Source organism: Drosophila tropicalis, unplaced genomic scaffold (genome assembly GCF_018151085.1).
Source record: "Drosophila tropicalis isolate 14030-0801.00 unplaced genomic scaffold, ASM1815108v1 contig_443, whole genome shotgun sequence".
NCBI classification, from domain to species: Eukaryota; Metazoa; Arthropoda; class Insecta; order Diptera; family Drosophilidae; genus Drosophila; species Drosophila tropicalis.
The window spans coordinates 3,517,523-3,544,135 of record NW_027172907.1 but is presented as its reverse complement, the minus strand read 5'-3'; the positions used below and the strand labels follow the sequence as shown (position 1 = coordinate 3,544,135).

Genomic DNA, 26,613 nt, shown 5'->3' with positions numbered 1-26,613 from the left:
AAAAGTGCTCAAAACTCAATAGTTTTAAGGATGACCGGGATGTCCTTGGGCCAGATGAAAGTCCTTGCTCATGCGCGTCGACTGACGTTACCATGTCCTGGAATGTCCTTCAAATAGGTGGAAAAAAGGACCTTTGCAGAAAATTTCATGTCCTGCATCCTTAGATGACCCTAACTTTTTTTGATGCCAATCGATAGAGATCATCAAGGACTTTCTAGGAAACCATGTCCTTTCGTTCTGCGCCAGGATTTGTGGATTCTAGAGCTAAGAAACGGAAAAAGGATCATTTTGTCGAGGCCATATCTCGCCAGGACATTGATCGATTTCGCCAGGACATTCTTTTCCGGAGCCTCCAGGATCAGGACTATCGATCTGCATTCAAGGATTTTTCAATATCCTTCCAAAAAATATTGCTCCAATTTTTGTAAGGGGGGAGGTCAGAAAAATGGCAAAAAAGTGACAAAAAACTACAAATGTCTTTATAACTCGGTCATTTAAAGGACGATCAGGATGTCCTTTGGTCAGATTGTAGTCCTTGATGATCCACATCGACTGACACTATCAGATCCTGGAATGTCCTTTTGGGAGCTGAGATAAAAGGATATTTTTGTTTATGAAAAAATGTTAATTTACTCGCGAGTCCTTTGCAGGATCAGGACGAAAAAGGTGCCCAAACATTCCAACCATTGAGGACTATCGTTGGTGCAAAGGACATCCCGATTGTCCTGCGGAGAGCTGAGATATTAAGGATTTTGTATTTTTTCTAGATTTTTTTAACTTTTGCTTCAATTTGGGACTTGGAAAAAATTACAAGTCAAATAAACAGAAAAGTGCTCAAAACTCAATAGTTTTAAGGATGACCGGGATGTCCTTGGGCCAGATGAAAGTCCTTGCTCATGCGCGTCGACTGACGTTACCATGTCCTGGAATGTCCTTCAAATAGGTGGAAAAAGGACCTTTGCAGAAAATTTCATGTCCTGCATCCTTAGATGACCCTAACTTTTTTTGATGCCAATCGATAGAGATCATCAAGGACTTTCTAGGAAACCATGTCCTTTCGTTCTGCGCCAGGATTTGTGGATTCTAGTGGCTAAGAAACGGAAAAAGGATCATTTTGTCGAGGCCATATCTCGCCAGGAAATTGATCGATTTCGCCAGGACATTCTTTTCCGGAGCCTCCAGGATCAGGACTATCGATCTGCATTCAAGGATTTTCAATATCCTTCCAAAAATATTGCTCCAATTTTTGTAAGGGGGAGGGGTCAGAAAAATGGCAAAAAGTGACAAAAAACTACAAATGTCTTTATAACTCGGTCATTTAAAGGACGATCAGGATGTCCTTTGGTCAGATTGTAGTCCTTGATGATCCACATCGACTGACACTATCAGATCCTGGAATGTCCTTTTGGGAGCTGAGATAAAAGGATATTTTTGTTTATGAAAAAATGTTAATTTACTCGCGAGTCCTTTGCAGGATCAGGACGGAAAAGGTGCCCAAACATTCCAACCATTGAGGACTATCGTTGGTGCAAAGGACATCCCGATTGTCCTGCGGAGAGCTGAGATATTAAGGATTTTGTATTTTTTCTAGATTTTTTTTAACTTTTGCTTCAATTTGGGACTTGGAAAAAATTACAAGTCAAATAAACAGAAAAGTGCTCAAAACTCAATAGTTTTAAGGATGACCGGGATGTCCTTGGGCCAGATGAAAGTCCTTGCTCATGCGCGTCGACTGACGTTACCATGTCCTGGAATGTCCTTCAAATAGGTGGAAAAAAGGACCTTTGCAGAAAATTTCATGTCCTGCATCCTTAGATGACCCTAACTTTTTTTGATGCCAATCGATAGAGATCATCAAGGACTTTCTAGGAAACCATGTCCTTTCGTTCTGCGCCAGGATTTGTGGATTCTAGAGCTAAGAAACGGAAAAAGGATCATTTTGTCGAGGCCATATCTCGCCAGGACATTGATCGATTTCGCCAGGACATTCTTTTCCGGAGCCTCCAGGATCAGGACTATCGATCTGCATTCAAGGATTTTCAATATCCTTCCAAAAATATTGCTCCAATTTTTGTAAGGGGGAGGTCAGAAAAATGGCAAAAAAGTGACAAAAAACTACAAATGTCTTTATAACTCGGTCATTTAAAGGACGATCAGGATGTCCTTTGGTCAGATTGTAGTCCTTGATGATCCACATCGACTGACACTATCAGATCCTGGAATGTCCTTTTGGGAGCTGAGATAAAAGGATATTTTTGTTTATGAAAAAATGTTAATTTACTCGCGAGTCCTTTGCAGGATCAGGACGAAAAAGGTGCCCAAACATTCCAACCATTGAGGACTATCGTTGGTGCAAAGGACATCCCGATTGTCCTGCGGAGAGCTGAGATATTAAGGATTTTGTATTTTTTCTAGATTTTTTTTAACTTTTGCTTCAATTTGGGACTTGGAAAAAATTACAAGTCAAATAAACAGAAAAGTGCTCAAAACTCAATAGTTTTAAGGATGACCGGGATGTCCTTGGGCCAGATGAAAGTCCTTGCTCATGCGCGTCGACTGACGTTACCATGTCCTGGAATGTCTTTCAAATAGGTGGAAAAAAGGACCTTTGCAGAAAATTTCATGTCCTGCATCCTTAGATGACCCTAACTTTTTTTGATGCCAATCGATAGAGATCATCAAGGACTTTCTAGGAAACCATGTCCTTTCGTTCTGCGCCAGGATTTGTGGATTCTAGAGCTAAGAAACGGAAAAAGGATCATTTTGTCGAGGCCATATCTCGCCAGGACATTGATCGATTTCGCCAGGACATTCTTTTCCGGAGCCTCCAGGATCAGGACTATCGATCTGCATTCAAGGATTTTCAATATCCTTCCAAAAATATTGCTCCAATTTTTGTAAGGGGGAGGTCAGAAAAATGGCAAAAAAGTGACAAAAAACTACAAATGTCTTTATAACTCGGTCATTTAAAGGACGATCAGGATGTCCTTTGGTCAGATTGTAGTCCTTGATGATCCACATCGACTGACACTATCAGATCCTGGAATGTCCTTTTGGGAGCTGAGATAAAAGGATATTTTTGTTTATGAAAAAATGTTAATTTACTCGCGAGTCCTTTGCAGGATCAGGACGAAAAAGGTGCCCAAACATTCCAACCATTGAGGACTATCGTTGGTGCAAAGGACATCCCGATTGTCCTGCGGAGAGCTGAGATATTAAGGATTTTGTATTTTTTCTAGATTTTTTTAACTTTTGCTTCAATTTGGGACTTGGAAAAAATTACAAGTCAAATAAACAGAAAAGTGCTCAAAACTCAATAGTTTTAAGGATGAGCGGGATGTCCTTGGGCCAGATGAAAGTCCTTGCTCATGCGCGTCGACTGACGTTACCATGTCCTGGAATGTCCTTCAAATAGGTGGAAAAAAGGACCTTTGCAGAAAATTTCATGACCTGCATCCTTAGACGACCCCAAGTTTTTTTGATGCCAATCGATAGAGATCATCAAGGACTTTCTAGGAAACTATGTCCTTTCGTCCTGCGCCAGGATTTGTGGATTCTAGAGCTAAAAAACGTAACAAGGATAATTTTCTCGAGGCTATATCTCGGCAGGACATTAATCGATTTCGCCAGGACATTCTTTTCCGGAGCCTCCAGGATCAGGACTATCGATCTGCATTCAAGGATTTTTCAATATCCTTCCAAAAATATTGCTCCAATTTTTGTAAGGGGGGAGGTCAGAAAAATGGCAAAAAAGTGACAAAAAACTACAAATGTCTTTATAACTCGGTCATTTAAAGGACGATCGGGATGTCCTTTGGTCAGATTGTAGTCCTTGATGATCCACATCGACTGACACTATCAGATCCTGGAATGTCCTTTTGGGAGCTGAGATAAAAGGATATTTTTGTTTATGAAAAAATGTTAATTTACTCGCGAGTCCTTTGCAGGATCAGGACGAAAAAGGTGCCCAAACATTCCAACCATTGAGGACTATCGTTGGTGCAAAGGACATCCCGATTGTCCTGCGGAGAGCTGAGATGACCCTAACTTTTTTTGATGCCAATCGATAGAGATCATCAAGGACTTTCTAGGAAACCATGTCCTTTCGTTCTGCGCCAGGATTTGTGGATTCTAGAGCTAAGAAACGGAAAAAGGATCATTTTGTCGGGGCCATATCTCGCCAGGACATTGATCGATTTCGCCAGGACATTCTTTTCCGGAGCCTCCAGGATCAGGACTATCGATCTGCATTCAAGGATTTTCAATATCCTTCCAAAAATATTGCTCCAATTTTTGTAAGGGGGAGGTCAGAAAAATGGCAAAAAAGTGACAAAAAACTACAAATGTCTTTATAACTCGGTCATTTAAAGGACGATCAGGATGTCCTTTGGTCAGATTGTAGTCCTTGATGATCCACATCGACTGACACTATCAGATCCTGGAATGTCCTTTTGGGAGCTGAGATAAAAGGATATTTTTGTTTATGAAAAAATGTTAATTTACTCGCGAGCCCTTTGCAGGATCAGGACGAAAAAGGTGCCCAAACATTCCAACCATTGAGGACTATCGTTGGTGCAAAGGACATCCCGATTGTCCTGCGGAGAGCTGAGATATTAAGGATTTTGTATTTTTTCTAGATTTTTTTTAACTTTTGCTTCAATTTGGGACTTTGAAAAATTTACAAGTCAAATAAACAGAAAAGTGCTCAAAACTCAATAGTTTTAAGGATGACCGGGATGTCCTTGGGCCAGATGAAAGTCCTTGCTCATGCGCGTCGACTGACGTTACCATGTCCTGGAATGTCCTTCAAATAGGTGGAAAAAAGGACCTTTGCAGAAAATTTCATGTCCTGCATCCTTAGATGACCCTAACTTTTTTGATGCCAATCGATAGAGATCATCAAGGACTTTCTAGGAAACCATGTCCTTTCGTTCTGCGCCAGGATTTGTGGATTCTAGTGGCTAAGAAACGGAAAAAGGATCATTTTGTCGAGGCCATATCTCGCCAGGAAATTGATCGATTTCGCCAGGACATTCTTTTCCGGAGCCTCCAGGATCAGGACTATCGATCTGCATTCAAGGATTTTCAATATCCTTCCAAAAATATTGCTCCAATTTTTGTAAGAGGGGAGGTCAGAAAAATGGCAAAAAAGTGACAAAAAACTACAAATGTCTTTATAACTCGGTCATTTAAAGGACGATCAGGATGTCCTTTGGTCAGATTGTAGTCCTTGATGATCCACATCGACTGACACTATCAGATCCTGGAATGTCCTTTTGGGAGCTGAGATAAAAGGATATTTTTGTTTATGAAAAAATGTTAATTTACTCGCGAGTCCTTTGCAGGATCAGGACGAAAAAGGTGCCCAAACATTCCAACCATTGAGGACTATCGTTGGTGCAAAGGACATCCCGATTGTCCTGCGGAGAGCTGAGATATTAAGGATTTTGTATTTTTTCTAGATTTTTTTTAACTTTTGCTTCAATTTGGGACTTGGAAAAAATTACAAGTCAAATAAACAGAAAAGTGCTCAAAACTCAATAGTTTTAAGGATGACCGGGATGTCCTTGGGCCAGATGAAAGTCCTTGCTCATGCGCGTCGACTGACGTTACCATGTCCTGGAATGTCTTTCAAATAGGTGGAAAAAAGGACCTTTGCAGAAAATTTCATGTCCTGCATCCTTAGATGACCCTAACTTTTTTGATGCCAATCGATAGAGATCATCAAGGACTTTCTAGGAAACCATGTCCTTTCGTTCTGCGCCAGGATTTGTGGATTCTAGAGCTAAGAAACGGAAAAAGGATCATTTTGTCGAGGCCATATCTCGCCAGGACATTGATCGATTTCGCCAGGACATTCTTTTCCGGAGCCTCCAGGATCAGGACTATCGATCTGCATTCAAGGATTTTCAATATCCTTCCAAAAATATTGCTCCAATTTTTGTAAGGGGGAGGTCAGAAAAATGGCAAAAAAGTGACAAAAAACTACAAATGTCTTTATAACTCGGTCATTTAAAGGACGATCAGGATGTCCTTTGGTCAGATTGTAGTCCTTGATGATCCACATCGACTGACACTATCAGATCCTGGAATGTCCTTTTGGGAGCTGAGATAAAAGGATATTTTTGTTTATGAAAAAATGTTAATTTACTCGCGAGTCCTTTGCAGGATCAGGACGAAAAAGGTGCCCAAACATTCCAACCATTGAGGACTATCGTTGGTGCAAAGGACATCCCGATTGTCCTGCGGAGAGCTGAGATATTAAGGATTTTGTATTTTTTCTAGATTTTTTTTAACTTTTGCTTCAATTTGGGACTTGGAAAAAATTACAAGTCAAATAAACAGAAAAGTGCTCAAAACTCAATAGTTTTAAGGATGAGCGGGATGTCCTTGGGCCAGATGAAAGTCCTTGCTCATGCGCGTCGACTGACGTTACCATGTCCTGGAATGTCCTTCAAATAGGTGGAAAAAAGGACCTTTGCAGAAAATTTCATGACCTGCATCCTTAGACGACCCCAAGTTTTTTTGATGCCAATCGATAGAGATCATCAAGGACTTTCTAGGAAACTATGTCCTTTCGTCCTGCGCCAGGATTTGTGGATTCTAGAGCTAAAAAACGTAACAAGGATAATTTTCTCGAGGCTATATCTCGGCAGGACATTAATCGATTTCGCCAGGACATTCTTTTCCGGAGCCTCCAGGATCAGGACTATCGATCTGCATTCAAGGATTTTCAATATCCTTCCAAAAATATTGCTCCAATTTTTGTAAGGGGGGAGGTCAGAAAAATGGCAAAAAAGTGACAAAAAACTACAAATGTCTTTATAACTCGGTCATTTAAAGGACGATCGGGATGTCCTTTGGTCAGATTGTAGTCCTTGATGATCCACATCGACTGACACTATCAGATCCTGGAATGTCCTTTTGGGAGCTGAGATAAAAGGACTTTTTTGTTTATGAAAAAATTGTAATTAACTCGCGAGTCCTTTACAGGATCAGGACGAAAGTGGTGCCCAAACATTCCAACCATTGAGGACTAGCGTTGGTGCAAAGGACATCCCGATTGTCCTGCGGAGAGCTGAGATATTAAGGATTTTGTATATTTTTTAGATTTTTTTTTAACTTTTGCTTCAATTTGGGACTTGGAAAAAATTACAAGTCGAATAAACAGAAAAGTGCTCCAAACTCGGTAGTTTTAAGGATGAGCGGGATGTCCTTGGGCCAGATGAAAGTCCTTGCTCATGCGCGTCGACTGACGTTACCATGTCCTGGAATGTCCTTCAAATAGGTGGAAAAAAAGGACCTTGCAGAAAATTTCATGTCCTGCATCCTTAGATGACCCTATCTTTTTTGATGCCAATCGATACAGATCATCAAGGACTTTCTGCGAATCCATATCCTTTCGTCCTGCGCCAGGATTTGTGGATTCTAGAGCTAAGAAACGAAAAAAGGACCTTTTTGTCGAGGCCATATTTCGCCAGGACATTGATCGATTTCGCCAGGACATCTTTTTCTGCAGCCTCCAGGATCAGGACTATCGATCTGCATTCAAGGATTTTCAATATCCTTCCAAAAATATTGCTCGAATTTTTGTAAGGCAAAATGGCAAAAAAGTGACAAAAAACTACAAATGTCTTTATAACTCGGTCATTTAAAGGACGATCAGGATGTCCTTTGGTCAGATTGTAGTCCTTGATGATCCACATCGACTGACACTATCAGATCCTGGAATGTCCTTTTGGGAGCTGAGATAAAAGGACATTTTTGTTTATGAAAAAATGTTAATTTACTCGCGAGTCCTTTGCAGGATCAGGACGGAAAAGGTGCCCAAACATTCCAACCATTGAGGACTATCGTTGGTGCAAAGGACATCCCGATTGTCCTGCGGAGAGCTGAGATATTAAGGATTTTGTATTTTTTCTAGATTTTTTTTAACTTTTGCTTCAATTTGGGACTTTGAAAAATTTACAAGTCAAATAAACAGAAAAGTGCTCAAAACTCAATAGTTTTAAGGATGACCGGGATGTCCTTGGGCCAGATGAAAGTCCTTGCTCATGCGCATCGACTGACGTTACCATGTCCTGGAATGTCCTTCAAATAGGTGGAAAAAAGGACCTTTGCAGAAAATTTCATGTCCTGCATCCTTAGATGACCCTAACTTTTTTGATGCCAATCGATAGAGATCGCCAAGGACTTTCTAGGAAACCATGTCCTGGCATCCTGCGGCGGGATTTGTGGATTCTAGAGCTAAAAAACCAAAAAAGGATTATTTCTCGAGGCCACATTTGCGCAGGACATTGGTTGAATTCGAAGGGACATCTTTTTCTGTATTCTCCAGGGCCAGGACCATCGATCTGCTTTCAAGGATTTTCAATATCCTTCGATTTGGTTCTACTTTGCCTAAATAGAAGTCTTTGACCTTCGGACAGCTGAGAGGAAGAACCTTGTCAATATCCTGTGTTGCATATTGCATCGTGTTTCCAGTACCGTTTAGCGTCTTCCCCTAAAAACTAGTAACCTCTACACATGGTCCCGTTGGAGCAGCTGAAGGTTACTCTATTGCTAAGAAATTGGCAAACAAAACGGTCTGCAGATTTGAATGTAGATTGAAAAACATTACATTATCTCGAAAATAAAGATATGAATTTTTCAAATACTCAAAAAATTGACTAAATTAGAACTTCATGACAAAAAGGGATTATTGGAATAATTTACTATTCTTAGGCATAATTTGTCTCACATGCACATTAGAATGAAATACCAACTTTCGAAAATCGGTTGAAATTTGGCAACCTTACAGATTCGTAAAGAGATTTTAAGAAAATTTCGAATATTTTATGTTAAATTTTTCACACTTTACTTATTTTGTTCAGAACTGTATTTTAGTAAATGAATGAACATTGAATCAAATTTTGAGTAATTAAAAATCTATTAACAGCGCTCTGACAACGCGGGGTCCATAGCAATTTCTAATCCTGCCGCATGAGCAATCCGTAAAGTATACAAAATCAAAAAGGGATTTTAGACAAAATGGGTTTTAGACAGTGGTCACTGTTATGCAGAGTATAAGCTCTTTTAAGGCCTGACAAAATATCTTTAGGTAAAGCGTTCCACTTATTTAATTATTTCTACTGCATATGTACTTATGAATTTGAATGTATTTAATGGTTTTTGGGGTATGCCTAAGGTAAGAACTCGCATTGGCATTGCATTAAATTGCATTTATTTATATAAATATATAAGTAGATGTATATATATATATATATATGTATATATACATATTTGCATGTACATACGTAAATTCCAGATGTATAATAGGATGTATAATAAACGTTAAACTTCTTTTTTTGTATAAATACACAACTTTTTTCACTTATAAACAATATTATTGAATATTATTATTTATATTATTATTTTTTGTATCGTTTGTTAAAAACCACATAAAATTGAAAGAGTTCCATTTTAAAGCATTTGAAATGCGACCGTGCGAATGTTTTCAGCTATTTGTGTGAGTCTGTGTGTTTGTGTGTGTGTGAGTGTTTCCGTTGTGCTGGCCATTGACAGATTTCCCCATACATTTCATCGCCTATTCAATCTGTCGCTGGGCTTCTTGGAGTCTCGCCACCACACCCTGATAGAATTTTATCTGCTCGGCAATAAAGTTTTTGAGTGTCTGCTTCAGATGAGTATCGCGTTCCGTTTTGAAATGGGTTAATTCGGCTAGCACCGTGTAGGAGACGACATCGGTGCGTCTATTGACATCCTGCAACTGAGCATTGTTCATCTTGCCCTCAGCAGTGGAACGTTCACAATCTTTGCGCTTTTGTATGGCGCCCTTATGTGTGGAGAAAATGTCGGGGGAAGCAATTAAGAATACCTCTGAAAGGGGAAAAAATTTAATTTGAATTATCAGCAGGTATAAAAGAAATTCGAAATGTCCAACCTATATATGTGCAGACGATCCGATAAAGGTATCCAATCATGTTTGGGTTGATCGCCAAACATCTGGCCAATACCTATAAAGATGCCACCTATGCGTCCCACACTGTCCGACAGGGGCACACCATTGCGTGTTGGCGCCCGTCTTTCATCTATGTTTAAGGATTTGGCCAAGTCCGAGAGGCCATCACCTATGCGTTGGAATTCCTTTTTACTTTGCGTTTGAGAGCGTTTGGCCATGTCATTGGATATGGTGTTCAGATTACGAATCGCTAAATCCATAGAGTGGATAAATTGCGAGCCACTTTCAAGCTGGGCATCCACCTTCGAGTGCAATAGATTCTTGTCCGGTGGTGAAATGGCCAGGCAGTAGTTCACCCCCCATATAGGGATCCCGTTCAGCCCTTCGTTTGCCCGATTTCCAGATTTTCTCATCGGTACAGGTGAGGAAATGATACCAGACCTCACATTTCGAGATGACCGGATGACGGCATACCCAATCGACAAACTCTTGCAGTTGAACGCGACGATGTTCCACAAATTGCTCTTCATAACGACCAGAGATCTGCTTATCCGGCAGCGGTGGCACGGGTATCAAACAAAATTTGTCCACCAAACGTTCGTGCAGCCAATCAAAATGCTTGTAGCGACGCGACACCTGACAGTGTGAATGAGTGAGTGTAAATAGATGTGAATTGAAAAGAAAGGGAAAACCAGATTAGATATAGAAATATAAAGAATTGTGAAATGGAAATTGGCAGGGGTAGAGGTGGTGGCAGTACAGAATGGTGGAGACCTGCTGAGTCATAGTTACCGAATAAAGCCAGTAAGAAAATAGAAAATAAAAAACAGAAGCAATCACACCAAATTGGATTTTGGTTAGCAATGGCCTGAGAATTACTCCAGAATGATATACTAAAGCCAATGAAGTAATGGAGACGAAATAACGAATAACTAACTATACATAGGCCATGGCCACATATTCAATGAGCTTCTTTCTAATATACGTATGTATGTACATATGTATGTATAGTATTTCAAAGACCTGAGATCAGATCAAGTATCCAAGACTTCAGCGTTTTTAGAATGTTTGCTGGCAAACATGATGACCATATCATCATACCCATAATCCAGGGTAGACAAAGGCAATCAACTAATTATCAGCGCCCACCCATACCACTACACCAATACACACACACAGGCACACAATTACACGCACACGCACATTTGTGGCTTTATCGTGCCATGTCGTTAATCATGCCGATAGTCAACGGCAACCCTAGTGTCCCCCCTCCAGATCCCAACAGATATACTCACCGATATATTATTAAAACTAGGCGTCAGCTGGTAGGCGATGAATGTTTTCATTCCTTTGAATTTGGATTCCTTTTTGGGACTGGCCACAACCACCGTATAGGGTGAATGATTTTGTGTCCACTGATAGATGGAATCCTCCAGTTGTGTTATATAGGCCAATTCACATTCGGGAATCTTCTCCTTGTTGTTGCTGGACAATCCCAAGATGTAGGAGTCCGAACTCTTAGCAAACATTCCCTTCTTCATGGTGGCCGAGGCCGCTGATGTCGAGGCCATTGATATAGCGTCATCATTAGGAGCAACAGGTAGATGCCTATTGTCGTAATCACTTGAGGAATGTGCCAGACCGCCAGCCGATTTGCTGGCACCACCAGCAGCAGCTGCCCGTCCACTTGGACCGATTTCCGAATATGTCTCATTATCATCACTCCAGTCATCTTCATCGTCCCAGTTGCTGCCATCGTCATCAGCCGTTTGATCGTAGCGGGGTGCACTATTGGAATCAACTGCTGGCGTCGAAATGGAGTTGTTGGTGGCATTGTGACGTTGGGCTTCGGCGGCTGACATCACCTCCACATAAGCAGCGGGAAACAGACCAATCTGACCACGACTATTTTTGCCCTCCCACCAGCCTTCACCCACATCAGAGCGAGTCACTGAAAGAACCTCGCCCGTGCTTATCGACAACTCCGATGAGCCAGGCTCACCGCTGAAATCGTACATGGCCCGTACGTAGGAAGTCATCTTGTTCCTTTTCTGGTGAATGCTATTGCACTGCGGATGTAGTATCTAAAATCCGCTCGATTCAAATTTAAATAATTTAGCAGCTAGGTGGAATCCAATCGGACACACCAAAAGCTTTCCAGGTCTTGTGTGAGTCAGTACAGTGTTACCAGCTTTTGCGAGAGGCAAAAAGCAGAATTTTAACAAACAGACTGTGTTACCAGCTATTAATTGCATAAACTTAAAGAGTGCATTACCAGTAATTTCAGTTATTGGAACAGAAAAAAAATTAAGCAAAGTTACAAATCACACATTCATCCATTGCGGTAAAAGTAAACTGTAGTTGTTTATTTACATGCAAGACATTTCAATACATTTTCTGACCAATTCATTAAAACAATAAAAGATTCGTTAAACGCTAAGCATATTTAAAGACAAAGATATAAAATAGACTGGCGCCACCGAGCAACTCGATAAAAGTGATTAAAGAAACACCCATCGATTTATCGCCCTTTACAGATTCCCAACACTGGGTCGTGTCGTGTCGTTTCCAAGTATTAATCATTCTTAATTGCGTGTTGCAGAAATTTTGTTGGTTTTCGGTGAACGGCAGAATCAGTTAGCTGTGCAATTTAACAATAAATAGCAATTATTGTAGTGTCGTTGCGGTTGCAAACATTTTCCAGAGAACAAATCCGTTAAAGGTCAAAGCTTCAACAGTCGAACAGACACAGCGGATAAAAGGCAAATTCTCCAAAGATATTTCCAGGAGACATAAACAAATCAATTGCAAAATCGTAAAAAAAGCAACAACAATGATGAGTCGGCAATCGAATTATTTGCTTCTCTGCTTGTTTGTGGGCCTCTTTGTGGCCAATTTTGCTGAAGAAGGTAAGACAGAGACAGGGGAATTCCTTCAATGCATGTATTGGTGTGTGTGTTTACGCATACATATGCATACATACTTACACATATACAAATGTATATTTGCATTTTAAATGCCACACAATGAAGTCAATTGATGAAAATTGAACTTTTCTATCTAAACGGTAACATGGTGATCAGGGAAAGGGGGTCTAGACTCTAGAAGGTGGCATAATTCCCGAGAATATTTCAATATACATATGTATAAATACGTAAAAATATATACATATATAAATGGGTATATATTAATATGTAATTCTGTGTTGGTTTGCGTTTCGATATATTTTTCCAGGTGCCACAACGGCGGCAGCTGTTACCAGCACTGTGCCTGGGCATTTGGATACCTCGACGTCATCTACTGAGAAGCCAACAACTAATGTAACAACAATACCAACAACCACTTCTAAACCCAATGATACTACAACTTTACCAACAACAACAACACCAGTAATAACAACAACAATTGACCCAGCTAATGATACCACTACAACTCCAAAAACAACAACAACCACACCTTCCACCACAACCACTCTCCCCACCACCACCACCACCACAACCACTAAACCAACCACAACAACGCCAGCATCGACATCCACAACACAACCAACCACAACTCCGGCTCCACCACCATCAACCACCACACAGGCACCACCAGTACCTCCATGCCGGCGTTTCGATGGATCCTCTTTCATTGGCGGCATTGTCCTAACACTGGGCCTTTTGGCCATCGGCCTAGTGGCCTACAAGTTCTACAAGGCTCGCAATGAGCGTAATTACCAAACTCTTTGAGCCGCCACCGCCTTTACGTCGGCCTTTAATGCGGCAGCCGGTGCGGCCGCAGCATCAGCAGCCGCATCTCATAACAATTCCGCCACCGATGCAGCCGAACGTGTAAGATTTGTACAACCTTCGATACCATTGCGATCACCGCCTGCTCAGCCGCCGCCACCTCCGCCAGGAGCTGCTTCCGCTGCTGTTTCTGGTGGTGGTAGTGGAATCGGGATGGAAGGTTTGTCATTGCAAAACCAACAACCAGGTTCGCCATCGGCCAGAGACCGGCTGCTGCATACGTAATTTATTCTCGGGGCACACACATCCATATATAGGCATATATATAATACCGAAACTATATCTATCCAAAGAGTTTCCCTTCTCATCCCTCTTAAAAAACAACTAATCGCAAACCTCTCAGTCAAATTGAAATATTAAACAAAAAATTAAATTCGAATTCCGATTAATTGTTTATGCCCTTATACATTTCATATAAAAAGAAACAAAACTTACTTTACTTTATTATCCATATATATATGTATATGTTACACCTAATCTCTCCCACTCCTCTTATTCGTATATGCCCTATCAGCTTGAACAAAATAATATATATATATAATATGTATATCGGAATATACAATTTATAAATCGAATGAATCACAATGCATATGCGGTTTTATTTTTCACAATCAGTAAATGTCAGCGGATGTTTAAAGCCTTATTCAAACTGAAATTATCAAAAATGAATAAATATATACATATAGCCACACATGCATATATATATGTATATATATATACAATTTATCAGAGAGAGACAGAGATGTGTAAATGTTTGTATGGTAAGAATACAATAACAGCAAATATGTGAGACTGCTTGATAGAATGGGCGAAAAGTGAACAGGAAAACAAAATAAAAAATTGAATGATGAATGTTGAACAGGACAAAGATAAAGAGAAACAACTTGATAACTAAATGTAATTTAACTGTTTTTTTGTTTTTGTTTTTTCTTTCCGTTTCTGCAAAAGAAAATTATAAATTTTGAGCATATTTACACAGTTTTAATAACAACTCGAACATTATTAGAAACTAAGCAAATGTACTACTATGAAAAGAAAACCGATTAGAACGCATCCGATCGAGGTTGGCCTTAGTTAAAAGAAAACTATACAGCTTGATAGCTGGCTTAAACCAAAGTTAGCTCTAGACACCTTCTTAACACCCAACTGTATCACTAGGATAAACGCAATGTCCAAAAACGTTGAGCTAACTTTGTGTTTGGTTCAAAGCTGAAAGGCTAAAATGCCAATTAGAAAGAAATCGATGTCTAGAAAATTTATGTGTTGAATTCCCACAAATCTCGTGAAGGATTTTGGGATCAGTTGCTACCTCGAATTGGATCTCTTCTACATCGTTTATCCCTAAATGTGCATTTTTTATTTCCTGTGCTACTCAATTATAACAAAAAGAAAAACAAATATGTATGTATATTCCTAAGCTTAAGCTTTGCCAACCAACACGAATAAAGAAAATGTAAGGGAAATAGTCGAAACAAACAATACAACATTGCAGGAAATTGAAATCGCCTGATCTATCTGATCTTATATCTATCCTTCAATTGAACCGACTTCCCTCCTACACAATCATTTGGCCCCAAAATGTTTTTGGCTACAGATTGAGAACATATTATGCAAATATAATAATATAATGCAAATGTTGAATATGAATATTTTGTATTAGAAATTCAATTATTAAAAACTAAAAACTTCCCTATTCCCGCTTATTGTTAGTTGACATCATCCCAGCCCGGTAAAAAATCTGTAATCTATGCACTGAAAAGTAAAACAAAACAAAAATCTCATAAATATCTAAGCTTAATTAACCAATTTATTGTATATCATTGGGCCTACTACAATATATATCTATATATATATATATATATATATATATATGTATAAACAACAATAAATCAATATTTTAAAATTGACAAAATTAATGTATTAGCGTTTATTTATAGCAATTAAGACAAAGTTTGTAGTTTAGTTTCTAAACTATCTGCTTTAATTTTTTGGCAGGAACTTCTCCGTTGTCAGCCAATTGGCGTTTCTGGTTTTGGGCCTTCTTATTCTTAATCTTTTTGTTTTTACTGCTGTTTTTTCTGTTGTTAAATCGCAGCAGCAGTTTGGTGCCACCCAGGCTAAATGATTGCTTGATCACTTTTCGAGCATCATATGTGGTAGGCATGGTCACGGAGGCCGCATTGAAGTCACGGAATTTACCCTTGCCCGGCTTGATTTGTATATCAACTGCATTTTCAAACAATTGGCGTACTTGGGCCACAGATGAAGTCTTGGGCAAATTGCAAATGACAAGTGTTGAGGTAAAATTATCCTTTCCGCCTTTTTCAACCTTCTTGGCTGCACGTTTCATCAATGACTTGGTCTTCTTGTTCTCCAGCGATAGTGTCTTGCGGGCCACCAAATCGTTAACAAACTCCTGGGATTCTGTCTTGGGAAGGCTTACAAAGATACCCTTAAAATCGTCATTGCCCTTTGCAATGTCCGCTTTAATGTCCGCTAAAGCTGCGTCACGATCTTCTTGTGACTTGAAGTCTACCAGACAAAAGCGGGCATGTTTCTGTCGCGGCTTTATGGGTTTGGCTATTAGTTTATGCAGTGACTTAACTTTCTTCACAAACTCTGTCTCGTCCAGAGGCAATTTTTTTGGGAAACGCAGAAAGAGACGTGTGCCCTTTAACTGGTCGTACTTATTGTGTATTTGTTCATTGATGATTTCGGCCTTAGTTTTGGCTTTTGGTTTGGATATTTCTTGATTCTCATCATCATCATCATCATCATCATCATCAGTGTCAGCCTCATCTTCATCTGTATCGGAATCTGTGGAGCTAGCTGCCAAATCCAAATCATCTTCATCTTCTAGCTCCTCTCCGTTCTCCTCGTCTTCTAGCTCATCTCCGTTCTCCTCGTCTTCGACCTCCTCTCCGTTTTCTTCGTCCTCCAATTCCTCTTCGGTCTCCTCATCTTCTAGTTCCCCTTCGTACTCTTCAAGCTCTTCTTGTGGCTGCTTCTTTTCGACTTTAGTAACCTTTTCATTCACCTTTTTCTTCATTTTGTGGAAATATTGGGCACAAATCTATATACCTAATATGCCTAAATTATTATTATTCTCTACAATGGGAGAGCGAATATGTCAACAATTGTTTTCAACACGCGCACATGGCCCGAATTAACAGACTCAACGAATAGGGTAACAGACTCAAAATTGTATTAACAGGCTCACAGTGAGTTAACAGAGAGGTCAACACGTGCGGCGTTTTTGATTTGTTTATTTCGATTTGGCACAATAACACTTTACCAAAATGGGAAAAAAGGACAAGAACAAGAAGAAGGGAAAGGGCGCCGAGAAAACAGCCATGAAAACTGACAAAAAGTTGGCAGCCAAACAGAAGAAGATGTTGGACAAACTGGGAGAGGTATGTACAATCTTCATAAGCCAACTTTGCCGTCCTGCTAAAGGCGCATTTATTCACTTTTGTCTATCTCTTATTCATTTTAAGTCTGATATAAATGAAATCGTTAAGAAATTGGAAACTGAAGAGGGCCGTTTGGCCACCATATACGAGGAAGTCGTTCCAGCTCCAAGTCCCAGAGCTAATTTTACTTTGGTGTCCCATCCGGAAAAAGAGGAACTAATCATGTTTGGGGGAGAGTTCTACAATGGTGCCAAAGTCTGTGTCTATAACGATTTGTTCTTTTACAACATTAAATCCAAGGAATGGAAACAGTTGCGTTCGCCAGCAGGACCCACACCACGCAGTGGCCACCAAATGGTTTCCTTAGCCAGCAATGGAGGTGAATTGTGGGTCAGTATTAATAGAAAATTAAATTGCTATAAAAAATATCAATGAGTAATTGTCGTATTTAGATGTTTGGTGGAGAGCATGCTAGTCCCTCACAGCTGCAGTTCTATCACTATAAGGATCTTTGGAACTTAAACCTCAAGACACGGAAATGGGAGAAGATCTTGGCACCGAACGGACCCAGCGCAAGGAGTGGCCATCGCATGGCAGCTGCTAAGAAGCGTCTTTTCATATTTGGTGGTTTCCACGACAATAATCAGTCCTACAATTATTTCAACGACTTGCATGTCTTCTCCCTGGAATCGTATCAGTGGTTAAAAATAGCGATTAGTGGTGCTATTCCTCCCGCACGCTCCGGCTGTTGTATAGCAGCGGCCCCTGATGGCAAACTCTTTATATGGGGCGGATACTCCAGAGCCTCCATGAAAAAGGACATAGATCGCGGTGTCACACATACGGATATGTATGTTCTGAACCCAGAAAGTAAGACTTCAGTTGATAAAACTGTTCACTCGATAACAATTAATTGCCAACAATTTTTACAGAGGGTTCTGCCGAAGGTGATAACAAATACAAATGGAGCTTAGTCAAGGCTGGCGGTTATCATCCAAAGCCCCGAAGCAGCGTTGGCTGCACTGTGGCTGCCAATGGAAAGGCCTATTGCTTTGGTGGCGTTATGGATGTCAATGAAGACGATGAGAATGTCCAAGGACAGTTTAGTGAGGATTTATTGGCCTTTGACATGGGCTCTCAATCATGGCGTTTTCTAGAAATTTTGGGCAAACCCAAAAAAGATAACCAGAAGTCAATAAATGATGTAGAAATGAGTGAAACGGCTGCTCCGGAACCAACGCCAGCGAAGACTGTTACCACCACCACAGACGGTATATTTACTGTGACGGTCGGTGGACCAGGCGGCAGCAGCAGCTCTGCGGCTCCATATGTGTCAAAGATACCTAGTCTATTTCCCAATTCCTCGCGTCCCTCTAATGTACCATCACCTCGCATGAATCCAGGACTTTGTGTGTGTAAAGGCAATTTATATGTGCTTGGTGGACTCTTCGAGGAGAATGAAAAGCAATTCACATACACCGATATGTATTCCTTGGATCTACATAAATTAGATGAATGGAAGGTTGTTATAGCGCCTGCCAAAAAGGATCATGATTGGGTCGATAGTGAGAGCAGCAGTTCCGATGAGGAGTTCAGCAGTGCTGATGATGATGAAGACGGTGACAGTTCTAACGATTCCGACATGGATACAGACTAAAGCTAATGGACAGTAGAAATTGATCGTTTGCATGAACTATCAGAATATATATATTTAAATTTTTGTTTAACAATCTTATTTACATTATGGAAAGTTAACATGTTTTTGGAATTTTTGGCACAATAGAGACATCATAGTTCCAGGATTTCTGTTAATATGTCTTTGGTATCATGGGGCGAAGTTACCTTATGGCCAATAACACGAGGATCAGTATAGATTTCGAAATCATTTCCACCTTGTTCGGTCTTATCGCCAAAGAAGTGAATTTCCTTGTACTTATTCTTATAGTTAGCCTCAATGTGTCTAAGGCAATATGTTTTATCCCAACCATGTGGGAAAACATCAAAACTAATCTGGCCACCAATACTGTATGTGAGATCAATGTCAGCGAATTCCTTTTTCAGTGTAGCAATCATTTGTTCTCGTACTTTATGCTCCTGATCATAGGCAGCAAACATGTTGCGCTCCTCCCGGCTACATTGGCGACCAATGGGGCAGACATTCATCATACCATTTCGGAATTCTATAAACGTTCCACGCTTAATCGGAATGTCCAGTTCAGAGAGATATCGTAGCACGAAATTGATGAACCGCTTCAAAGTGGATTCGCCCAAGTGTTTAATTATATTCTGTTTACCGACCTCTTGGGCACGCTCAATTTGCACCAGTCCATTCTCGGGAAATACGAAATCAAACTCATTCAATATCTTTTTGCCATTCAGCTGTTCAAACATCTTTTCCAAGTCAGAGCCGCCGACAATTCCAATGGTCGCCCGCGGCTTCACCTTCGAGTAAAAGAATTCTTCGAATTCTGGTTGCACGACACTGCGTGGAAATGTGAGAGTGCCATCTACATCGAAAAGCAGGAGGATTTCATCACGCTTTAGCTTGGATGAAGTCATTCTAAATACAGTTCCAACTACAAAATAAGAAAGGTGTTCTAATTAGAATGAATCAAACAATCATAATTTATCATGACCACGTATCACATTGCCGGCGTTGCCGGATACACAATATGTTGTCATCAGTGATGCCTATTACTTCTCAATTTGGCTAAATAGTTGAGTTTCCCGCTGGAACGACACAATGTGGGGCGGTTACAATAATTTTTTTTAAGACTTTACACACTTTTAATTATCTAAATAATAATGTAAATATGTCTAAAAAATAAAATATTGGGTATTTCAAAATGTTAAAATACGTTTGTTTTCATTATTTTTAAAACAGGTGCCTTACTTATTTACCCCGTTTTTCTTCTAATATTTTCAGAGCCGGATTAGCCATGTAGCAGACTTAACAGAAAATTTGATTTAATGTTTATTTTTTTAAAAACAATAGTTTGATTTCAAGAACTTTTAGGATGAAAATCATTGTCATAGCCTTGTATAACCGCGATCGTGTAGTTTAAAAAGGATATTGCCTTGGAAAATGCTTGATTATTTATCGAAATGGAAAATTAGGAAAAATAAGCAATATATTAGGGTTTAAACTAAAATGTTTAAGATTACTGAACACCTTAAAACAACTTCCGTATATAGTCAACAGATATTGACAAAGCTTACAGATTCAGTTATAAATAATATGTACATATACTTATAAAAGAAGCACACAATTTCAAAATAACTTATTTCCTAAAATCAATGACTAGAAGCATATATGTATGCTTTGGTATAATCAAAATCAGAAATTCGAATCCTGACGAACACACGGAATCAAATAGCAATGGGGAATCGTCCTCGTTTTTATACAAAATATGTATGTGTAATGTGTGCAAGCTTTTTATCCATGTCGATATAACCACCGACTTCAGGTTATCTGTTTTTCTGTAAACTGAGTTTTTGATCTATTCGAATAAAACCATTTAAATATTTAAGCATTTTGTTTCACACTAATTGACAATTCAACTGCTTGTGATCAGATCTGAAAAAAGAGAGAGAGAGAGAGAGAGACACCCATAAATGGTGTATGTGGAATAGACAGAGAACAATAGAGCTCCTACTCGACTGCTTGGAAAATAGCACACCTTCTTATACGTCCTTTCTTATAATAGTGGTGTTGGTGAAAGGAAAAACAAATTAAATTTTAAATATTAATTATAGCAGATGATCGAATGTAGGTGTTAATATTTCATTATTTAGAAAAACACCAATGTCAAATGCTCTGAAGAAAGTTATTGTCCATAAAGTCGTTTAGTGCAAAGGGTAATAGTTCAACAGGATATTTAGGAATCATTCAAAGACTTTAATTTTGGATTTTGAAACGTTCTAACCGAACGTTTATACATTTGTATGTATGATGTAGTATATGTATTATGTACATTGAAAACTCAAGCCTTTTGCGGTAATGAAGCATCCTTACAAACCATACAAGTGCATGTTTGTTTTCGATTGGCAATCAGTTAATAGCCTTTTTGCGATGGGAAGCACTGGTAATATATATAAAAAGAAATGGAGTTTAGTTCTTAATGACAGCCTCAGATTTGGTTTATTATACAACATTACAACTTTAATATTTAACAGTCATCATCCTTTATTGTTAAGGTTGCTACTTTAGACTTCTATGCTGCAGTTCATCTCGCTTGGTTTTACTGTACTCTTGCAGGGATTTGTATTTCTCCGTGTTTAACATGGGATCTACCACTACTGGATATAGAGTTAGGCCAACTGCTCCGACAATGCAGGATACAAAGCCCACGAATCTCCATCCCCGTAAAACGGCCATGGCAACTGGAGCACTAAATTAATACAAATTATAGTTTCTTGGCCTTTTCGTAACAAGTAAATTGTGTGTCTTAGAGATGCACAATTTGGGAACTAGTTCAACGGTAATGTTGCCAGATGTTGTAAAATTCGGCTGAAATTTCAAGCCGATATTTCGTAAGATTTTTAAATAAGGTTTACGTTAAATACGTGTTAATATAAACTACCAACAGTTAACAAATTTACTACTAACAAATTTTTCAATTGTAATTTCAGAACTGAGCAAAAAGTCCAATTAAATTCAAATTTCAAACCATAATCTTCATTGGCCATTTGTTGTGGCGGGTATTTTATGATACTGGCAACACTAGTCAAAATTTGTGAGTCAGGGCTACGGAGTAACAAGTGCGAGCTAGGCTTGGGCGTGTCGTGTTAGTCGTTATACTTTTTGTTAAATGTTTTTGCTTTTAAACGCTTCTTAACTGTATTTTTATTTTTATAAAATCATGTTGGGAGCTAGAATTAATCTAGCTCTGATTGGCGCGCTTTATCTTATACTGCCTTTTACATACGGTAATTAAATAAACCTTGCCCAAGTAACCAAGTAATGCTTGGACTTGGGGCGTTGCTCTTTAATAATTGTAAATACGATAATATTGTGTTATTGTTTGTTTTTTATTTTCGTTTCAGCACAACATCACTACGATGAGCACAAGACTAGCAACATTATATGGTGCACCAAGAGCCAGGAGGAGCAATACAAGTGTTTAAACCTGACACAAGCCATTGAAAGGGACAGAGCGCTATTTGATGATGTTTTTCTTGATTTGACCTGCTTCATGGCCTATAGTGCCGATGAGTGCATTCATCATATTGATCGTGAGAAGGCTCACATAACTACCCTAGATGCAGGCGATGTGTTTACAGCTGGGCGTTATAACTCTCTCATTCCCATTATGCAGGAGAAATTGGAAGGCGGTTTCACCGAATATGAGTCTGTGGCAGTGGTTAAGAAGGGTTCCCTTCAAGATGTCTTTAACCTAAGAGATTTGCGTCACAAACGGGCGTGTTTTCCTTGGGTAGGAAGTCTAGCAGGTTGGATAGTGCCCATACATACGGTAAGAATTGATCCACATAGATCATCATCTATTACATTGAAATTAAATCATTTCAAATCTGTTCTACACACACAGCTGCAAAAGGAAGGCGGCATGGAAGTGGTAGATTGTAATAATCAAGTCAAAACTGCCGCCAACTATTTCAATAACTCGTGTGCTGTTTACTCCTTGTCGGACAAATATAATCCCATCGGTGATAATTCAGACAAGTAAGTTAATTTAGACATAAAATTTGTGGATTGGCGTTAACAATAGATTGCCCTCTTTTCAAGATTGTGTACTTTATGCACCGGAAAAATACCCGGCGGTCGTTGTTCAGCCGCAGATCCTTACTATGGCTATGATGGTGCGTTTCGTTGCCTTTTAGAAGCAGGAGATGTGGCCTTTTTGCGTCATTCGACCGTCTCCGAGATGCTACAGAGTGCTGAATTTAGTAAGACAGATGATGATAATGTTTAACAATCGATAAATCACCTTTTAACTATTAATTCATTTTCTAGAGAGCTTATCGCCCAACAATTTTGAACTGTTGTGCCGTGGCGGTAATCGTGTTCCCATTACGGACTACCGACAATGCAGCTGGGGTAAAGTGCCTGCCGATGCTGTCGTAACAACCTCAGCTCGTAGTTTTCGGGATCGCAAACTATATCAACAGTTCTTGAAACGCATTGTGGAATTGTATTCCGAAGGATTAAGGGAGACTCCAAATAGCCAACATCAAATAGGCAATGGTGGTTTCAATTCTTTCAATGATCAAAATCGTAACTATCCCTACGATCAACAGCAATTCGGCAATGGTCCTTATGACAATGCCAATGCATACAACAATAGGAATCAACAGAATCCCTATGATCCTTATGATTCCAATCCAAATTATCGCAATGATCGCTTGGACAGCAGTTTTACCACTGAACGCAATCCCCTTGATAGCAACTCGTCGATTCTCTATGAGAAATTCCATGTATTCGATTCGAAAAGATATGGCAAAACCAATTTACTCTTCCAGGTAGACAACCTCTCACTGAATTACAATCAATATACATATGTGTTTATATAAATAATTTTTTTTTAAAGGATGCCAGTCGATCTCTCACTGTCATACCGGAAGACGATCAGAGTTTTACAAAATATTTGCAAGATTCCATTCATTATATCTATGGTATACGCGAATGTCCAGTACCAGCGATGACGTTGTGTGTGACCTCTGATCCAGAGTTTGAGAAGTGCATTAAAATGAAAGTGAGTATCTTGTTAGTTTAAAAGGAAATTGTCTTTTCTACACATACAAATGTGTATGATTTCCAGACTGCTCTGAAAGCTCAAATTTTGAAACCTGAATTGATCTGCAAGAAGATGCACTCCCACATAAATTGCATGCAACTGATTCAGGCCGGCAAGGCTGATATCTCTGTCTTCGATGCCGGAGATGTTTACACTGGAGGACTTAACTACGATCTGATTCCTTTCATGTCGGAGGTATACAATTTGGGCGAACCTGAATACTATGTGGTGGCTGTTGCCAAAGAAGAAGATCCCGATACTGAGCTCACGTATCTAAAGGGTAAATATACCTGTCATACGGGTATTAATACGGCCGCTGGTTGGACATACCCCATGGCGTACCTCATCTCGAATGGTTGGATTCGTCCCTACGGCTGCGATTCGGTGCGGGCTGCTGCTGAATACTTTACCAAATCGTGTGTCCCCGGTGCCATTAGCAGTGAATACAACACGGGCGTGCCCTATGACAGCATGTGTGATCTGTGCCATGGCACAAGCTATCGCTATTGCCGCCGCGATGCTTCCGAGGATTATTATGGCCATACGGGCGCTTTCCGTTGCCTGGTAGAGGGCGGCGGTCATGTTGCATTTATGAAACACACCACTGTCATGGAGAGCACCGGTGGCAAACGCAAGGAATGGTGGGCCCGAAACGCTCTCAACGATGACTTCGAGTTGCTTTGCACCGATGGCACTCGCGCCGAGTTGCAAGACTACAGACGGTGCAATTTGGGCAAAGTGAAGGCCAATGCTGTGGTTACACGCGGCGGTGTCAACTACAATGAAACCCAATTGAATGCTTATATTAATCTTCTAACCTACGCCCAGCAACTGTATGGCCGCAAGGATGTGGATGCTTTTAGTTTCAGTATGTTCGAGTCACCCATCGGCCATTACGATCTAATCTTCCAGGATGCCACAAGGCAATTGCAGATAATCCCAACTGAGCAAAGACGTTACGACACATATCTGGGTGGTAATTTTATGCGGGCTCGTCGGATAACCGATTGCTATGCCGGTGCTTCTCAGTTGGCCATCTCGTCGCTGTTATTACTGTGCCTCAATGCAATAGCCCTGAGATTATTCCTTTAATGCGCCCTCAGATGGTTGATTAATATGATTTATCAAAATACATTCCATTAGAGGTCTTTTAACACCTAGTAGTCTAATCAAATTGCGAATCATGGCGAATCTCCAGCACAAATAAGACATATCTTCTAATATATATATATATATATATATTTAAATAGGAACCTCTTTACACTCCAAATATACAATTCATTTATATGTTTTTTTATAGTAAACTACTTATAAGACACATGGACCCGCCTTACAAATAGGGGTCAAAGCCTTTTATAACCGAGTGCCTTTCAAATCGTCCTTTGCATATACATATATGTATATTTACATACATACATACATATTGTCCGTCCCATAGATTTAAAACGAATTCGACAAAAGCCGTCCAGATTATAAGTGAAAATTTAATAAATATATGTATTTAAACTTGATTTGTATTTCTTATTACTAGTAACTAATGTGCCCCTTAATTGAATCTAAATATCCGTAAAATCTTTCTATTTTGCCTTGGCAATGGATCAGGATTCTGGGTTTTAAATGCATTCCCCATTTCTGACAGGAAGTTTTTACGACTAGTTGGACCTACAGGAAATCTAAAGTGGAATCAATACAAATCACTCACATAATGGCAAATTAACCAAAGCTCAAGGACTCTAAATAACAAAAGTCCTAAAAAATTAACAATCATGAATTAGGTCCACATTTAGTTAGTTTCCTTAATCTAAAGAATTCGTAGAAGTGAATTCGCTGTCAGGATGTCCTTCAGTCAGTTTTAAGTGTAAACAAAAGACCCTATTATTTCTTGATGACTAAGATTAAGCGGTTTTCTCTCGGCAGCTATACATAGCTGTTTAAAAAATGAAACCACACTGATTAGATTCGGTGGCAATCAGAGGTTTATAAAGATTAATCAATTTAACATTGCAAGTGTAATAGGACGAGACCGAGTTTCCCTTCAAGCCCTTTTTGGGTTAACGACCGTACTTTTGATAAGCCCACTCCTTGTTATCTAGCGGACAGACGTTGCGTGTCTTTAACCATCGGGCAATGCAATGATAGTGAAAGGCATGATTACACTCGCCCCAGGCCACAGTGCAATCCTCTTTATTGCCATTGGCATCTGCCTGGCATTCGATGCACAAGTCCATAATGTGATTCCGGCAAATGGCACAATTTTCAACGGCTACATCCCAAGACCAGAGGCCATGGGCCACCCACTTCTTGACAGCAAAACGCTCCGCTTGATTGGTAACACCACTGCCTGAGGCTGGCTCATCGTTAAAGTCTTCCAGATCATGGTAATCCTCAATATCCTCCTCCTCCATCTCGTCGGCCATGCTAAACAAATTTCAATTTAAATTTTACCTTAAACAGAAGTTTGTTTTACCGAATTAATGTTCAAAATGTTGATATCTACATTTGTTTTTACTGTGTCAATAAATTTGGAAATACTAAATATGATATTTGTATAAAATTCCACAGACTACTTGTAGGATTTAAGCATACATACATAATTTCGGTGTAAAAGTTGTTGTTTTTTTTTTTTTTTTTTAGTTTCTTATTTAATTTTTATTTTCAGCATAAATACATTTACGAATTGATTTGGTGATAAA

General features: G+C 39.5%; 8 protein-coding genes across 8 annotated transcripts; 3 read left to right on the top strand and 5 right to left on the bottom strand.

Moving 5' to 3' along the window:
- Positions 1–9,309: 9,309 nt before the first annotated feature.
- On the bottom strand, positions 9,310–12,155 carry SH3PX1 (sorting nexin 33-like protein SH3PX1). Its single transcript, XM_068286536.1, is given in 5 exon segments — positions 9,310–9,859; positions 9,861–9,879; positions 9,944–10,320; positions 10,322–10,597; positions 11,257–12,155. Coding segments are annotated over 5 exon segments (1,689 nt in total). The 5' UTR covers positions 12,001–12,155; the 3' UTR covers positions 9,310–9,586.
- Positions 12,156–12,540: 385 nt separating this feature from the next.
- vsg (visgun) lies at positions 12,541–14,770 on the top strand. Its single transcript, XM_068286539.1, is given in 2 exon segments — positions 12,541–12,870; positions 13,196–14,770. Coding segments are annotated over 2 exon segments (858 nt in total). The 5' UTR covers positions 12,541–12,794; the 3' UTR covers positions 13,978–14,770.
- An 877-nt stretch (positions 14,771–15,647) lies between these two features.
- On the bottom strand, positions 15,648–16,938 carry LOC137574289 (nucleolin). The gene has a single exon (XM_068286538.1). It carries the CDS (start codon positions 16,799–16,801, stop codon positions 15,719–15,721), a length of 1,083 nt encoding a protein of 360 aa, XP_068142639.1. The 5' UTR covers positions 16,802–16,938; the 3' UTR covers positions 15,648–15,718.
- LOC137574288 (kelch domain-containing protein 4) lies at positions 16,931–18,967 on the top strand. Its single transcript, XM_068286537.1, has 4 exons — positions 16,931–17,165; positions 17,250–17,555; positions 17,618–18,035; positions 18,098–18,967. Exons 1-4 carry the CDS (start codon positions 17,052–17,054, stop codon positions 18,820–18,822), a joined length of 1,563 nt encoding a protein of 520 aa, XP_068142638.1. The 5' UTR covers positions 16,931–17,051; the 3' UTR covers positions 18,823–18,967.
- On the bottom strand, positions 18,849–19,820 carry Pmm2 (phosphomannomutase). Its single transcript, XM_068286541.1, has one exon. The coding sequence runs from the start codon at positions 19,722–19,724 to the stop codon at positions 18,954–18,956; it is 771 nt and encodes a 256-aa protein (XP_068142642.1). The 5' UTR covers positions 19,725–19,820; the 3' UTR covers positions 18,849–18,953.
- A 1,222-nt stretch (positions 19,821–21,042) lies between these two features.
- Positions 21,043–21,632, bottom strand: LOC137574157 (uncharacterized). The gene is made up of 2 exons (XM_068286296.1): positions 21,324–21,632; positions 21,043–21,247 (listed from the first exon to the last, which is right to left on the bottom strand). The coding sequence occupies exon 1, from the start codon at positions 21,541–21,543 to the stop codon at positions 21,367–21,369; it is 177 nt and encodes a 58-aa protein (XP_068142397.1). The 5' UTR covers positions 21,544–21,632; the 3' UTR covers positions 21,043–21,247; positions 21,324–21,366.
- Positions 21,633–21,918: 286 nt separating this feature from the next.
- Positions 21,919–25,431, top strand: Tsf2 (transferrin 2). The gene is made up of 7 exons (XM_068286292.1): positions 21,919–22,094; positions 22,212–22,639; positions 22,715–22,848; positions 22,912–23,072; positions 23,140–23,645; positions 23,714–23,878; positions 23,945–25,431. Exons 1-7 carry the CDS (start codon positions 22,028–22,030, stop codon positions 25,010–25,012), a joined length of 2,529 nt encoding a protein of 842 aa, XP_068142393.1. The 5' UTR covers positions 21,919–22,027; the 3' UTR covers positions 25,013–25,431.
- A 447-nt stretch (positions 25,432–25,878) lies between these two features.
- Positions 25,879–26,439, bottom strand: Roc1b (Regulator of cullins 1b). Its single transcript, XM_068286293.1, has 2 exons — positions 26,418–26,439; positions 25,879–26,365 (listed from the first exon to the last, which is right to left on the bottom strand). The coding sequence occupies exon 2, from the start codon at positions 26,335–26,337 to the stop codon at positions 25,972–25,974; it is 366 nt and encodes a 121-aa protein (XP_068142394.1). The 5' UTR covers positions 26,338–26,365; positions 26,418–26,439; the 3' UTR covers positions 25,879–25,971.
- Between the last annotated feature and the right edge of the window lie 174 nt (positions 26,440–26,613).